The sequence below is a fragment of the Gopherus evgoodei genome, chromosome 11 (genome assembly GCF_007399415.2).
Source record: "Gopherus evgoodei ecotype Sinaloan lineage chromosome 11, rGopEvg1_v1.p, whole genome shotgun sequence".
NCBI classification, from domain to species: domain Eukaryota; kingdom Metazoa; phylum Chordata; order Testudines; family Testudinidae; genus Gopherus; species Gopherus evgoodei.
In genome coordinates, this window is record NC_044332.1 from 44,442,717 (window position 1) to 44,458,120 (window position 15,404).

Below are 15,404 nucleotides of genomic sequence, written 5' to 3' on the forward strand. Positions count from 1 at the left end.
AACATTGTTTTGAGGGTTGACATAATATCACAATCTAATATAAACTGACAAAGCAGGTAACAAAGAGTTAAGACTACCTTAATAGAGTTCTTGGTGGGTTAGGTTGCCTAGTGGTTAGCACTCCTAGTATTCCTCCCAGAGAGCTGATCTTACAGTCCTGGTCCTCCTTTAATCAGAGGTGAAGTGTGTTGAACGGGTGGTTTGAGTCCCTCCTATAGTGGTAGTGGAGCCCAGGCTCACCCATGCCACCTGGTTCTGACCCAGAAACCTAGGAGGGTCAACAGTGTCTGGCCCTCTAAGGTACCCCTTGCGTTATCCTCCTTGGGTCACTTCCTACCACTGCTTTGCTCTCCCTGCTTTCAGTCCCGGATACGGTGAAAAGAAAAGCTAACCAAATCATCAGCTCCAACTTGGCTCAGCATATAGTCTTATTCCCTCCGGTAGGCTTCTCTGGTGCCCTTGTCAGGAGCCTTCAGGGTGTAGGTCTGATCTCCGCCCCCTTCCGAGCTGGAGCTCCCTTTTCAACCCCTTCTCCAGCTGGAGCATGTTCTGCAGGGCTGGAGTACTTGGGCCCAGGACTGTCCTTTAACCCCTTCCAGCCCAGTGTGGGCTTTGTCTACCCCGTCTACCCCATCACTCAACTACTCTGTCATAAACACGCACCAGTTGTCCCTAAGTATTGTCACTTATACACAATGTTCTGAGATGTTTTCAATAGCAGGGCAAAATTAGGTGAATTAAGGGTGGAATTGCTGCCTTAGTGCTGAATGTAGTGCTCTTATTAGTTTCATCCTATTAGCTTGTCCATGATTGCCCTGATGTAAAAGTTTTGCAGTGCTCTCATTGTGCCACACACATACGTTTATATTGACCCATATTAAAGAATAGCTCTTTCCTGACTATCTCTGTAGCTTCTCCCCCCCAACACTTGTCTCTCTTATCTTTCTATCCTTACTGTCCAGCACTCATCTCCTTCCTGGTCTGGCTGACAGATATACTTTCTCACACCAAAGCTTGGCTCCTGTTAGTATATCCAACTATTCCAGTTCCCTGCCATCAGCTGTCCCTCACATAGCATTCTTTGTATCCTTCTCATGCATTTGCCTGTTCACCCATGCTCTGACACTCCCAACCTCCACCAATCCTCCTTTGTCTCAAGGTTCCTATTACCTTCTCTGTCTCTGTCTCACGGGGTAATATTTTCACACTGTCATTACCCTTCTAACACCATGCTGCCCATACTTGGTTGCATTATATTCTTGCCTTCATCGCAGTTCAGAACATATTCCACAGTGCTTCAAAGTTTCCTCTGCAGTGTTTTAAAATTTTATTTAAAAAAACAGTTTTGCAAAGGATAGCATTTGAGCTTTCATATAATTTGGCACAGAATAATACAGGAATATAGTCACAACTAAAATTTATATCAAATTTAAATATGCAAATTGATCTAGAGACAAATTCATCCCTCAGGTAAGTCCATTAATATATAGAGAAAGCAAGGATTTAGGAAAATAGTGAAAAAAACAGAAAAATTGGATCAAGATAAACAAAATGGGCAGGCATGCTGGGTCCGATGGTTTTTTACTCTTTCTAAATGATCTTATATTCAAAATTTACCACAAAAGATAACATTTTAATATTGGATAATATAAAATTGGACTCTAAAGACACAAGTTTGACAGCCTCTGTTTGACCTTAGAGTGGCTAGTCATACACAGACATCTGATTATATAATAAATTACATTTTTATTGCATATAGCTTAATTTCCAGCAGTCCTACACCTGCAAAAGAAACTCACATCAAAGTAGAATAGAGTACATAGGCGAATACCCATATCTGTTGTCCATGTTCAAATAGCAGTATTTATTAACCTTTGTGAAGCTGGCTCATTCTAAAGGGCTGTATTGTCCTTGGCTCTTATGCAGATAGGTAAAAATGACGGCTTAAAAACCCTTTCCATCTTGTGTCCCCATTTCTGTGTAAGAGAAAATCACAGTCTCTGCACTCTGGGTACAGAAGTGACTCCCTATTAGTGCTCAGGTGTGCAAACCAACTTCAGCAAGGAAAAGAGCTTAGGCCCCGCCACTAGACATGGAGAAGAGTGCACCCTGCACTACCTTAAGGTGCACAGTGCAACCTGCTGATGATCCTTGTGGGGTTGTGAGGCTCCACATGGCCCCCAAGGTAGGCCTGTGTACAAACAACAAAATCTGGCCCTAATGGTTTTACACTGTTAAGGACTAGCTAGTTTTCTGGCTTATAGCCTAGTTGTTGTGGCAAAGAAGAGGAGGAAGAGTGGTTGTGTCCGAGTTCTTTGGAAATGTAGTCTCATCTCACTTCTCTCTTACTAGAAATCCCATCTTAGGCTAGGAAGCAGCAGTGAGGTAGTGTTTTCAGCCGAAACTGAGGCCTGAATCAGAGAATCCGCACAGTGTTGTCACTGCATGACAGAGGCAGCCTTCAGCTCAGAGTGTTGAGGTGGCTTTTCCAGCAGCTGTCAGGATGTCTAGGGAGGTGTCTCATTGGAGGCTGAGAGGTGGGTCTCCTGTTGCAGCAGAGGGACAAGAAGAGAGCGACAGAAATCAAATTTTTGTCTTGGCTTATAAATCACAGGATCAATATACCTATTTTGAGGATATTAATGGTAAATCACAATGTTTCTTTCACTGAGGAAATAAATGAGTCATGAGTGAAGGGGGAAAATGGACATTTTTTGAAATGATGGGGCCTTGATTCTGATCTGGAGCTGCATATGCATGTCTTCAAAAAAGTGGAACAATACATGCACTTGAGGAGTACCAGCAGCTTCCACTCAGAACTTTAGCTTTGGCAAGATAATGTTATTTTTAACAGTATCAGTAATATGCCTGTGTTCAAAGATTGAGAAAGATTCCAAAGAGGATGTGAGTTAACTAAATGCAGCTGGTGTATTCTCCTTACATGCCAAGTCAGCAGAGTGTGTGATTTAAATATATATTTACGTATATGTCAGCTAGCTCATAGCTACAAATACAGAATCTAGCACACAGGGACATCATTTGGATACATGACAATCTGGAGGTCGTGAGTCCATAGTAAGTGTTTTTTTGCTGTTTAGCAAAGACATTAGAAACCACCCCTCAATATATTTATGGATTATAAATGTTTCCGGTAATCTCTTAACTCAGGCTTTAAAACCTTGTGCCAAATAAATGTGTTCCTCTTTGGCTATTTCAAAAATTTTCATCCATGCCTATACCATCTGTTGCTGCTGTTTGAAGACCATCAATATCTGAAATCTATTATCGGAACTGTAAGGTGAAAACACAGCCCAGATTGTTCCCCATTGTCCTTAGCTCCGTATCTGAAGGGGTTCTCCACACACAGTCTCCTTTTTTCCATGCAGAAGCGGGGATCAGATGCCTCTGTGGTACACGCCTTTCCCAGACATGTATGTTTTTGGGCCCACATAGAGTGGGAGACATGGAGTAGGGGCGGGCCGAGAGAAGCAGGCAGGATGGGTGCAGCTCCAATAGAGGGCACCACTCAGGAACGAGAGTAGGGTGAGGTGTATTGCTAGGGGTCAGAGACACAGCAGCGGATCTTCTAGGTTTGGGGCAGCTTTCCACAGGTAACAACCACCACTTCTCCCCTTGAGTCGAACAGTTGGTGTTAAAGTCAATGATGGATCCTTTGCAGAGATTTTCAAGTAAAAAGTCCCCTCCTATTATCTGGCCCATGATTTAGTGTGTGCGTGCGCTGTGATGAGGCAATGAAGAGAGAAGGATTCTGGTATTTAGGGAAAAAGGAAACATTTAGTTATAATCAGGCTATAAAATAGTCAGTAATTTTTTTAATTCACCACTTCTGCACCTTACTTTATGTACAGGTGACAGAGAAAAGTGTGTAAATGTGTATTTAACGAAACCCCTATCTTTTTAAGACCAAATGTGGTATCCTTACAGAAAATGTTATCCTGTACTGCAGGTAGGTCATGGGAATATGTTTTCTTTCCAAAATTAGGATGTAGAAATATGATTTACTCTGAATTATCTGTAGAAATGTAATGTAAGACTTTGTGTATTATTTAAAAAAATTGATTTTAAAAAGTTAATGCAGAATGCAAACCTTTAAACTGCTCTTTCTTTCTTTTTTCAGACTTTTATAGTATTGAATAAAGGGAAGGCAATCTTCCGATTCAGTGCCACCTCTGCCCTGTACATTTTAACTCCTTTCAATCCTCTTAGAAAAATAGCTATTAAAATTTTGGTACATTCATATCCTTTTCAAGTGGTTGGTTCAAAATGTTTCTCTTTAAAAATAACATTGCACAATTGTTTGTTTCATTATAAAAAATAAAATCCTTGCAGGTTTTTTCAAATTTTATTTTACAATATAAATTTTATAGCAAAATTCTGTAGAATTTAATAGAAAATTACAACCTTCCTATAATTTTTTGTAATTATCCTTGGAATTTTAAATATGATATTCTTTCAATAGAAATCTATGGAATAATTCAAAAAAACTTTAAAAGGGATAGCATAATCTTGATTCTGTAGGTTTTTAGAGTAATTTCTCTGGAATCCTGTTAATTTAATTATTAAAATCTGTAGCATTTTTACAACAGGATGGGTCCTGTATAATTTTGACATTCAAGTGCAGTATATGTTACTGACCCTCTTCTGTAGAGTGAATTACTAGTACACAAAGAACTTTGATTTTTTAAAAGTTGCCAAAAATAAACCTTGTCTCCAAATTCCAAATAAGCCCTCAGTTCTGCAAACACTTGAGCTGTGTGTGCCACTTTACACACGAGTAGCAAACTCAATGGGATTACTTAATAATAATTATTAATGGAGACATACCTATCTCCTAGAACTGGAAGGGACCCTGAAGGGTTATTGAGTCCAGCCCCCCTGCCTTAACTAGCAGGACTAAGTACTGATTTTTGCCCCAGATCCTTAGGTGGCCCCCTCAAGACTTGAGCTCACAACCCTAGGTTTAGCAGGCCTGTGCTCAAACCACTGAGCTATTTCTGCCCCTGCAATCATAGAATATCAGGGTTGGAAGGGACTTCAGGAGGTCATCTAGTCCAACCCCCTGCTCTAGGGAGGCCCAATCCCCAGATAGATTTTTTGCCCCAGATCCCTAGAATGACCCCCCTCAAGGGCTGAACTCACAATGCTGGGTTTAACAGGCCAATGCTCAAACCACTAAGCTATCCCTCCCTGTCTTTGCATGAGTAAAGTTTCACACCTGCTTAAGTGTTTGCAGGATTGGGGTTTAAGCACCTGATCTAATTTACATAGAAGTCAATGGGAACCTTAATGGGTGCTGGATCAGGCCTATAGTGCTTTGTTTAACAAAATATTTTGGAGTGTTTCATAGGGCTTGTCTACACAGCAGCACATTGCAGTGTATGGAGATGTGAATTGTAAATCACACTAACGTGCTCTAACTGCCCTGTATAGTTCTTATTAATGTAGTTTGAGACTCTTTCAATGCAAACTAAATACCTTTTAGTTCATGCCAACAGAGTCTACACAGAGCAGTTAGAGTGAAGCATGTTGGCATGCTCTAAAATTCTCACTCCCATAGTCCAGACCTTGCTGCCATGTAAACAAGCCCCTATTTGTATAAATCTGTGATTCGATGTTCATTGCAATATTATTGGCCAATGTTGGGAAGATGATAGGGGATGATTAATGGGAGGGGATGTTTTGTCTGTTAGTGAATTTTAGAGGTGGGAGAATTTCTGAGTACCTTTTCAATTGTTTCTCCTAAACCTATAATCACAGAAATAATTTCAGATCACATATATTTTATATACCTATGTGCAAAGAGTAACTGTTATGCACAACAACCAAAAAGGAAGTAGGCTTGTATATAAAATTCTGATATTTTTATTACATACAGTACCTGGGCTCTTGAGAGCAAGTAATTTACCTCCTTTAGGTGGAGATCTCCTTGTGCTGGATTGGATTAGTTCTTTTATGGTCTGCTTATGTCATTTATGCCTTTAAATATATACAAAGGTGACAACTACTGGTATAACTCACTGCTAGGGTTACTTTATGTGAGCCATAAGGATTAGTTCGTAGGTTCTCTGGGCTCACTTATGCAATATATTAAAAGCAGCACAGGTAGTGATGCATGTAGCTAATATTGTCTGATACTTTTCATTATAAGACTCTGTTTTCAGTTGTTTATAACTTTACCAGACTTAAACTGTTCAGGCTGAAAATTTCCATGCCATGTGTCTGCCTCAGGGTGAATATTTTTGGAACATTTCAGACGGATTACCCATTTCTAAGAATGAGATTTGGGAAAAAATATGTTGTTCCATCCATTTTGGGAAAAAATCTTACAACTGTTGCATTGAGAAGGTCTAGCACCTCCATGGTTTGGAGAGGGTCATAAAACTTGGCTGTGAGCTGGTCTTTGCATCAGGAATGTGCCATTTGCTGTCCCTGTGAAAAACTGCTCAAATTTGCCAAGTTATAAGTCTCTGAAAAGTCACAGTTTGCACATACTCAGTCAATATTTGGTAGAGTTTGACAGCTAAATTCTCTGAAGATTGTCTTCACTGAACATGGGCCATCCCCATATGGCTCTACACATGACCAGATTGTGCATGTGCCATCCACACCAAATGACTGAGCATGCTCCACTCTGGGACTCCAGGACTTTCCCTGAAATTAATCCTCTCCACTGCTGGTGGCTGCTGTGGCACTAGGCACAGGAACTGAGAGTAGAGGGGCTCTGTCTCCTATGCTCTAGCTGCTCCCTCTCCTGGGAAGAAGGAGAAGGAGGAAGCTGATTCATTTTAATGCTTGAGAGGTGAGGAACTGGGATGGAGGGGAGAGGAAGAGATGCAGGGCAGAGGAGCAGGGGCAGAAACCTGGAAGGGAGGGGGAACAGCTGAAAAAGGATACAGAAGATGGGAGGGGGTGGGTAGGAAAAAGCAGAGGGGAGGGAGACAGGCAGGAGCAGAAGGAATGAGAATAGTGAGGGGATAGAGACAGGCGCTGTGATGGGGGAATAGGAGCAGAGGGGCATAGGGGTAGGAGTGGACTGATGGAATCTGGTAGGATAATAGTAAGGGAGGGGGCATTGGAGCAGAAGAGGACAGAGAGAGGATGGGAAGGGTCAGGAGCAGAAAGATCTGTAACCACTAGAAACACTCCACTACAGATCCTGAAACTGAACCCAGGAGTCCTCAGTCTCAACATTCCTTTGATGTGAGAAAATAGCTGGGAAATTATTGGCAAAATGTGTGTCTATCCCCCTCTAATGACAGGTCCACATAGAACACAACAGCCTTTGCTGCCAGTTAATCTCTGAGCACAAGTGGTAGAAGGCTGTGCTATATGGATCTAAAGAGCCCAACCCTACTGATGTCTCATGGTCAGGGCAGTATAGTTCCACATGGTGGAATCCATCATATGTGATGGAATTGATAAATTTATCCATATATGTCACACACGCACACTGCATTTAAAGAATGTCTGGAAATGTCTGTACAACCTTAATGAGACCCCCTTGTGTATATACGTTATGGTATAGTCTTTAATTACATGATCACAAGCTATTTTTTCATTCAATGCTCAGGATAAATGGTGCTCACTGAATGGGTAGCTCTTCAATATTTTTTATCTACATCGTTGAGTTTATGCCTGCATGCACAATATAGTGCCATCCAAGCCCTGCAGTGAATACAGAATTACTAATTTCTTTCTGAGGGTGTTTTCTGTCGTGCTCTCATTGTGTAGCACCTTAGTTCTTTACAAATATTATTGAATTTCATCTGACAACACCCTTGTGAGTGGTGGTATTGTTATCCCCATTTTACACATGGGGAATTGAGGCACAAAGATTAAATTTAGAATCATCAAAGGTATCAGTTTTGATTGCCCAGTTTGAGAAGTCTAATGCCTGGGGTTTTTTTGAGAATACTGAGCATTTTATGGCACTTTCGTTCAGAGTGGGGTTACCATTGACTTCAGTTGCAATTTTGAATACTTAGCTCTTCTGCAAATCAGCCCCTTGGTGTCTCATGTTAGGTACCCAGAAAATATGAAACACTTAATACTACCTATGAAATTTCTGGTTTATGTGACTTGCTGAGAATCACATAGAAACTCTGTTGCTGAGGCAAAGATAGATGCCAATTCTGTAGCATGCTATTCAGCTTCTTCAGTCAAGAGATGATCCCCTGGAGTGTGCTCTTGGAATGAATCAGAGCCGCTGCCTCCTTTGTTGCATAAATTGTAAGGTATGTGATCTTACAGACAACAGCCTCCATCACTGCAAAGTTCTCCTTCATTCCCAGAGCACAGTCTGTCCCGTGCACTAAAGGAGTTGCACAAGCAGCCTTGGCTCTGGCATTATCTAATTTTTGAGTGCCTGACTTTGCAACCTTCACATTCTTTTAATGTATTTTTTTTATTTTTTATTGTAATCACTAAGTTCATATAGCCTATTTCTAACTATATAAATATAGTAGTGCTATCCTGACCATTTTATTTCTTTTAAAACCAGTTTAACATCACTGATCTGATGAAAATAGAAATTAAGTATTCAATAGATTTGAATAAGGTTCCTAAATATTACTAAAATAGAATATTTTATTCTATACATACAAAGGAATGTATACTTAGCATTAATAGTATTATACACTTAATTATCTACCCCATACTATGTTTTAAATATATTGATACATTGGCACCTGAAGTCTAGCATTCACAAGCCCTTTGAGACTACCAAAGAGACTACCTCCACAAAAAGACATCAAAGGGGTTTCCTGAGCATGTTAACTGGAATTCCTGGTATCTGTCTGAACAGTGTGTGTGAGGGGTATTCCAATGGTAGCTACATTTGATATTCTGAGTCACAGAATAACAGTTATGCTATGCTGAACTTGTTTGATAATATAACCTTCAAAATTAATGAAGTTAGCCAGTCAATAATATTGAGACTCACTGATGTCAATGGGGGCTGGGCAATTAAGTTCCTATGCATGCCATGAATGTTTACTCTGAAAGGTATGGTCATTCTTTACTGATTTTGATCACCTCAGGGAAAATGGTCAGGCACTACTAACAGCAGTACCAATGTACACCAATCTAGTGCATTAAGATAGTACTTTTCATATTCCCCTTTGCAACTACAGAGTGAAGTTTAGTCTGTGTTCAAAGCCTAAAAAGGTGTTCAACAGCAAAAAAAATTAGCATGTAATTTAATTTTAAATTGCAAAGCATATTTGGGCTTTTTGGATACAAATTTATTTGTAAAGTGTTTCATACTTACAAACGGATATATCTATCATTAGCTTAGGGTGACCAGATGGCAAGTGTGAAAAATAGGGACACTTTTTTTAAGGCGGAGGGGTGGCAGCTAGAGGCTACAGTTGCCTATATAAGACAAAGCCCCTAATATCAGGATGATCCCAATAATATTGGATGTCTGGTCACCCTACATTAGCTCCTTTGATGAACTGTTTTGTAGGAACATATCTCTTATAAAAGATGAATAAAGGTAAAACATTTTCCAGAGTAAGTTTGGCACAAAGTCTAGCATTTTGTAGCTTATGGTGCCATCATGTGGTAATTTTACATCACTTTCCTGTTTGTTGTTTATTTTAGTGTTTCACTTTTTGTTAAACACTTGGATAAATATGCTGAATGTTTAGTATCAATGGAAGTGAAAAACACTACATAGAATCACTAATTCTGCAAACACTTGTTGCCTCAGTCAAATCTTCTCTTTTTGTAACATTGCTGAGCTTGTTGTAGTGAGGCAGCTGCAGTCATGTAGCATACTCAGGTTTCCTTAACCCCAATCAGTTTGAGTTGTAGGCCTTACTATAGCAGGGATGCTACACTAGTTGTTCTGGTTGACGACTGGGATGAGAATCAGGTTGCCATGCTGATTCATACCAGTCTTTCAGTGGCTTTCCTTATCATTGACCATGAGACAGTATTGAACTATAGTATGGGTAGAATAAGACATACTTCCGTGACAGTTCTTTCTTACTGGCTCCTGATGGTTGTCTGTCTGAGAGGTCACAGAGAATAATATTGGGCATTTGCTCATCTGCCCCAGTGGGGTGATCTCTCTTTCTGTTGGGGTTCCACAGGAGCTCATATTCCCTGACGTGCTCTTTCTCTGTCAGGGTTCAGTTTACATTCTGCTTCCCTCCTCTAGTTCAAAATCAAATTCTAGGAGAGTTGGTGAGGAAACAGAGAGTACAATGTCTTCATCAAGTGGATGACATTGCTGTGATAATGCTTATTTGATTGTGGGAGTAAATGGAATACTAGACGTTGGCTATTTTGGCTTATTTGGTGGAATAAACAAATAGAGTTTATTCACCATTTGTTATGTATATTTTCTGCCTGACCATTTGTTACATAGGTTTTCTGCCTGATGTGTTGTATCCTCAGCTGCTACTAGTAGCAGCAATAATTAAATACCATTCTTATTTGTGCTCAGTGAGACTGTTGAGACCTTTTCCTTTAGATGTGAGTCTTGCTACAGTTATCCAGGATTCTAGGTCCCTTAGAGACACTATCTTTATGCTCATGTAATACTATGACAGTTCAGATCAGTGGAGGTGCACAAGCTGACGGCCTCCTAATTTCACCACAAAGGAGCTACAGGTAACTTCTTCTCAGTGAGGAATCCTCAACTTTGGAACTTGCTTCCTCCCTTGGTCCAAGAAAACTAGGTTCTCTGACTTTCTGAGCATCCTGCAAGACCTGTCTTTTCACTCAAGCTATTGAATTGTTAGAGAAGATTCCAGTGGATTCAAATGGGATGGGGAGGAAGTTGCTATTTATTACTGTCAACAAGCTGTGGGGATGAGGAGATTTCATTGCTTAATATTGTTACGATTTGTTACTGTTTTTAGTGTGCACAAAGCACTGGATAGGGACACTGTGAAAAAAATGAGTTGCTTCTGCTTACACCACAAGTTAATTTAGTGCTAATAAAGTTTAATTTACTAATGAGAAAACTGCTGGGTTAATACTTTATTAAAATCTGGAATTGTCACTTAAATCAGTGCGATTTTTGTATGTGTCAGAATTTGGTTGAAATTAAAATGTATTATTAATGTGCTATTGTAATTTGCTGTTGTATGTTCCTTGACTGTAACGTACATTGTTCAGCATGCTTATTATGTGCACTATTTTGACCAACTGTGTGTTTATGACCATTAAAAACCCTCCGGAATGGACAAAGAATGTAGAGTAAGTTAAACCTATATTCTTTAAATATATCCATAGATCTGAAATGAATTTTTCTAGGAACCATTATTTTATTTGCAGTGAAGGACATTGATAGCAGTCAGTATGTGACACTACTACTGTTTTTTTTTTCTCTAAAGAAAACTATTTATTGTGGATTAAATCTTCCGCTCTTAGAAAGAAAAAAATTGACTACAGAAAAAGATGAGGCAAATGTTCATAGATAGTATTGCCCTTTGAATCTACATGAAGATTTTTCCTCATCTTCATGATGTAGCATCTTGAGAGTGTTTTTATGCCTTCTGGACAATACTGTTGATTTGATTATACTGCTGCATTAGTAGTAAAACAAGAGCCACCTAGTTATAGATGCCAACTCAGGAAAGCAAATAAGTAGTCTTACTGAAATGGGACTTTAAGCACATGCTATTGTTCAGTGTTAATATTAGAGGTTTTAGAAGTTAGTGACCCAGACAATATAAAAAAAACTTGATCTTACAGTGTTGTTGGACAACAATAATAGACCAAGTGGGCCTTAGTTATAATTTCATCTATTATAGAATTTTGTTGTAAAAAACGTTTATTTCTTTAGATTTATACAATTGCTAAAAAAGAGCACCTGCTTATACAGTCTAGTTACCCTTGGCAAGTCAAAAGTATTTCACAAATAATGTACTAGAATATAAGGATACTTATAATGGTGAATAGTGTATTTTAAGACATTATTTATTTACTTTATTTATTCTCAATTTTTTAAATTAACTGAATCTTTAATTTGATTCCTAAGACTTTTAGCAACAAGAAAATAAAACTGTTATAAAGAATTAGTATTTGTCTCTATTAATTTTTTGGATACTTTTTCCAGGTATACCTTCACTGGAATATATACATTTGAATCACTTATAAAAATTTTTGCAAGGGGCTTCTGTTTAGAAGATTTTACTTTCCTTCGAGACCCATGGAACTGGCTTGATTTCACTGTCATTACATTTGCGTAAGTTTTGTTTTGTTTTTTAATTGAAGAACATAAAAGGCCATGAAATTAGTGTCAGTAAAGACCCAAAAAAATTTCCAAGCTAACTTATTGGGAGTATGTATTTTCTGTGTCTAAAAATGACTTGCAGGTTATGAATATTGTAGTATTCATCTTCCAATGTAAGCATATATACTGCAGAAGCCACTAGTACAGTTAGTTTATAGAAGCTAATTTGATGTTCTGCATTTTTCTCTAACCAGAATAAAAGGAACCGCTTTCACTGTATGCTCCAATTTTCCAGTCTAGTCTAGATAAATTGTGTGCTTTCAAAGTAAAATCACTGTGGTTTGCTTCAGAGACATTTACATTTAACTGAAGGCCATGAAGGCAAATTAATGCAAGGCAAACTGCAGTGAAAGGTAAACAGCTGACTGTTGCTTTTTAATTTATTAGCTAAAATCACCAAAGAGGTCTTGATGAAAGACCCTCATAAGTAGCATAAACTCTGCCTAAATTCTGAATAACTGTGATTTAATCCTACAGGTATGTAACAGAATTTGTAAACCTAGGCAATGTTTCAGCTCTTCGAACTTTCAGAGTATTGAGAGCTTTGAAAACTATTTCTGTAATCCCAGGTAAGAAGTAACTGGTGTAAGGTGTTAGGTCCCTTGTACCTCCCAACTGTTCCTTTTTATCCTGTCATTGTGTTTGTGTGTGAACTCCCCTATTACAGATATGTGACAGAGTTTGTGGACCTGGGCAATGTCTCAGCGTTGAGAACATTCAGAGTTCTCCGAGCATTGAAAACAATATCAGTCATTCCAGGTGAGAGCTAGGTTAAACACTGAGGCTGAATTTCATTCCACTGAAGCTCAATTCACGTTATTTTAACACAAGCCTTGTTGCTTGCCAAAAAAACCAAACCAAAACAGGAATCATAAGATGATAGAATTAATTGAAATCTATGATTCTTTGCATTTTAACATTAGCTTTTTTCCTTTTGGAATCAGCCTTTGAGTTTAACAAATTCTTGCATGAGACATTGCAATTTACAGCCTGTGTGGTTTGCATCTTATGATGTCAAGCTTTCTTCTCCATATTCAACAAAAAAATCAGTAATCTTGAGGTTTTCTTACCCATATGTATTTTACCAATATAATGTAATGTAGTATTTTCTATGGATATTTGTGACTGTGAAAACTAAAATTGTTTGAAACAATGATTTACTAATGAAGATAAAGGAATAAGATAATAAAGAATAGCATGGGCATCGCATGGGGGATTTATTATCTTAAAGTTCTATTATTTTCCAAACCCTCTCCAGTTTTATAACTTTAATCTGATCCCATTTGCTGTTTAACAAACTCTTTACTATTGTTGTTAACAATGCAGTATGTTATAAAACTGATACTAGCAAAGGTTTGGGACAGGAGGCATTGGCAAATAGTAAAATTTACCATTGGCAAATGGTGAAAAAGAAAGATTTTTCTTTACATGAGATTCATGTAAAACATGAATAACAAAATCACTTGTTTTGGCATTAAAACAAGTGTTTTGGAACATGTGCAATTCATTTACATTCACAATTTCAAATGAACATAAACTTTCAGTATTCATTCATCTTCACAAGAGATAAAACTCTTCATAAAATGTTATTTCACGCACATTACAGCCATTTATTTGGGCTTCTGCATGACATTTTTAACTTTATCGGTATAAATTGTTACTTTTATGTTTTAAATATGTGATGAGCATCATAATAAAAATCCCTTTCTGTCTGCAGGCTTGAAGACTATTGTGGGAGCCCTAATTCAGTCTGTGAAGAAGCTCTCAGATGTCATGATTCTGACTGTGTTTTGCCTGAGTGTATTTGCACTCATAGGGCTGCAGCTGTTCATGGGCAATTTGAGGCATAAATGCTTGCAGTGGCCTCCAGACAATTTTACTCTGGAAACAAATATTACTTCATACTTTAACAGCACAATAGGTGAAAATGGTACATTTGTTAATGTAACAGTGACTCCGTTTGACTGGAAGGGCTACATTGAGGATGAACGTAAGAATTACTGATTTAAGTCTTAAATTGTTTGTAATTTAATTTTTTCAGAAAATAGATGCAAGTAAAATTGTGTTGATGTTGATCCCAAAGTTATCAGAGTTAACCCAAAGTTAGCAGTCCGACCCAAAGTTATCAAAAGTGTTACTGATTCAATAGGACTAAATTTGTCAAAAGGGTAACAAGTGGACATTTTCTAGAACTTCAAAAACTGAATGGCATTCTTTTGCCTGCTTTTGAATTTTAATTACAAATTCTAATGATAGCTGACATTTTTATCTTTCTCACAGAAAATAAGCACGAAGATAGAGAACACAATTCAATATTTATGAAAAGATGCTGTTTTCTAAATACAAACATCAGTAACTTTCACTACAATTCCATGTTAAGCTGGGCAGTACAAGTAGAAGTTACAGAAGTGCTCAATGGTGGCATACCTCAGCTTCCATGGAAGTCAATGGGAATTTTATCATGGATTTTGAGGGGAAAAGAGTGAAGCTAGTGCTGAGCAGTTTTTAAAATCGCATACTATGACTATTAATTTGAGAGGGAAAAAAGGTAGTTTTTTTTTTCTATTTTCTTTACTCTAAATGTCACATCCACCAGTCTCAGATTAATGAATGGCTTGTCTTGACAGTACAATGGAGATCTCAGTCAGGCACTGTGGTATGAAATGGATTTCCACCCCCCCCTTAACTTTCTTTCAAGAAATAGTTCTTTCAAAGCTGTAAAATACTAACAGTATCCTGGTTTCAGTTGTGATTTTAGCTCTTAAATAAAAATTCAAAGGAATAATTGTCCATAGCCTCAAGAGGATCTTTCCATAACTGACAATCAAACTAAAGTTAATGTTAGTCCAATATTTAACAAAGGGTATACAAGATGACCCAGGTCTTATTATAAATCTGTCAGCCAGTCATTGATCCTGGGCAAAGTAATGGAGTGGCCAATGCAGGAGTTGATTAATAAAGAATTAAAGGAGGGTAATATACTTAATGCCAGTCAACATGGATTTATGGAATATGGATTTTGTCAAACTAACCTGATATCTTTTTTAATATTTGATTACAAATTTGGTTGATAAATGTAATGGTATTGATGTAATATACTCAAACTTCTGTAAGGTATTTTACTTGCTATTGC

The 15,404-nt window shown here is 38.1% G+C and overlaps 2 protein-coding genes across 12 annotated transcripts in view; both read left to right on the plus strand.

The window, feature by feature from the left end:
• Positions 1 to 15,404, plus strand: part of LOC115659409 (sodium channel protein type 3 subunit alpha) — a 964,414-nt gene that overhangs the window by 235,786 nt on the left and 713,224 nt on the right. The gene's annotated exons all lie outside the window — the stretch shown is intronic.
• Positions 1 to 15,404, plus strand: part of SCN1A (sodium voltage-gated channel alpha subunit 1) — a 173,153-nt gene that overhangs the window by 69,062 nt on the left and 88,687 nt on the right. For 5 of the 10 annotated variants that reach the window (XM_030579451.1, XM_030579452.1, XM_030579457.1 and 2 more), the window contains 5 exons: positions 4,139 to 4,257; positions 11,143 to 11,232; positions 12,095 to 12,223; positions 12,939 to 13,030; positions 13,989 to 14,261. In XM_030579451.1, coding sequence (XP_030435311.1) covers positions 4,139 to 4,257; positions 11,143 to 11,232; positions 12,095 to 12,223; positions 12,939 to 13,030; positions 13,989 to 14,261 — 703 coding nt within the window. Of the gene's footprint in view, positions 1 to 4,138; positions 4,258 to 11,142; positions 11,233 to 12,094; positions 12,224 to 12,748; positions 12,841 to 12,938; positions 13,031 to 13,988; positions 14,262 to 15,404 lie in introns of all 10 variants that reach the window. The other 5 variants (XM_030579453.1, XM_030579455.1, XM_030579458.1 and 2 more) reach the window with 2 other exon arrangements.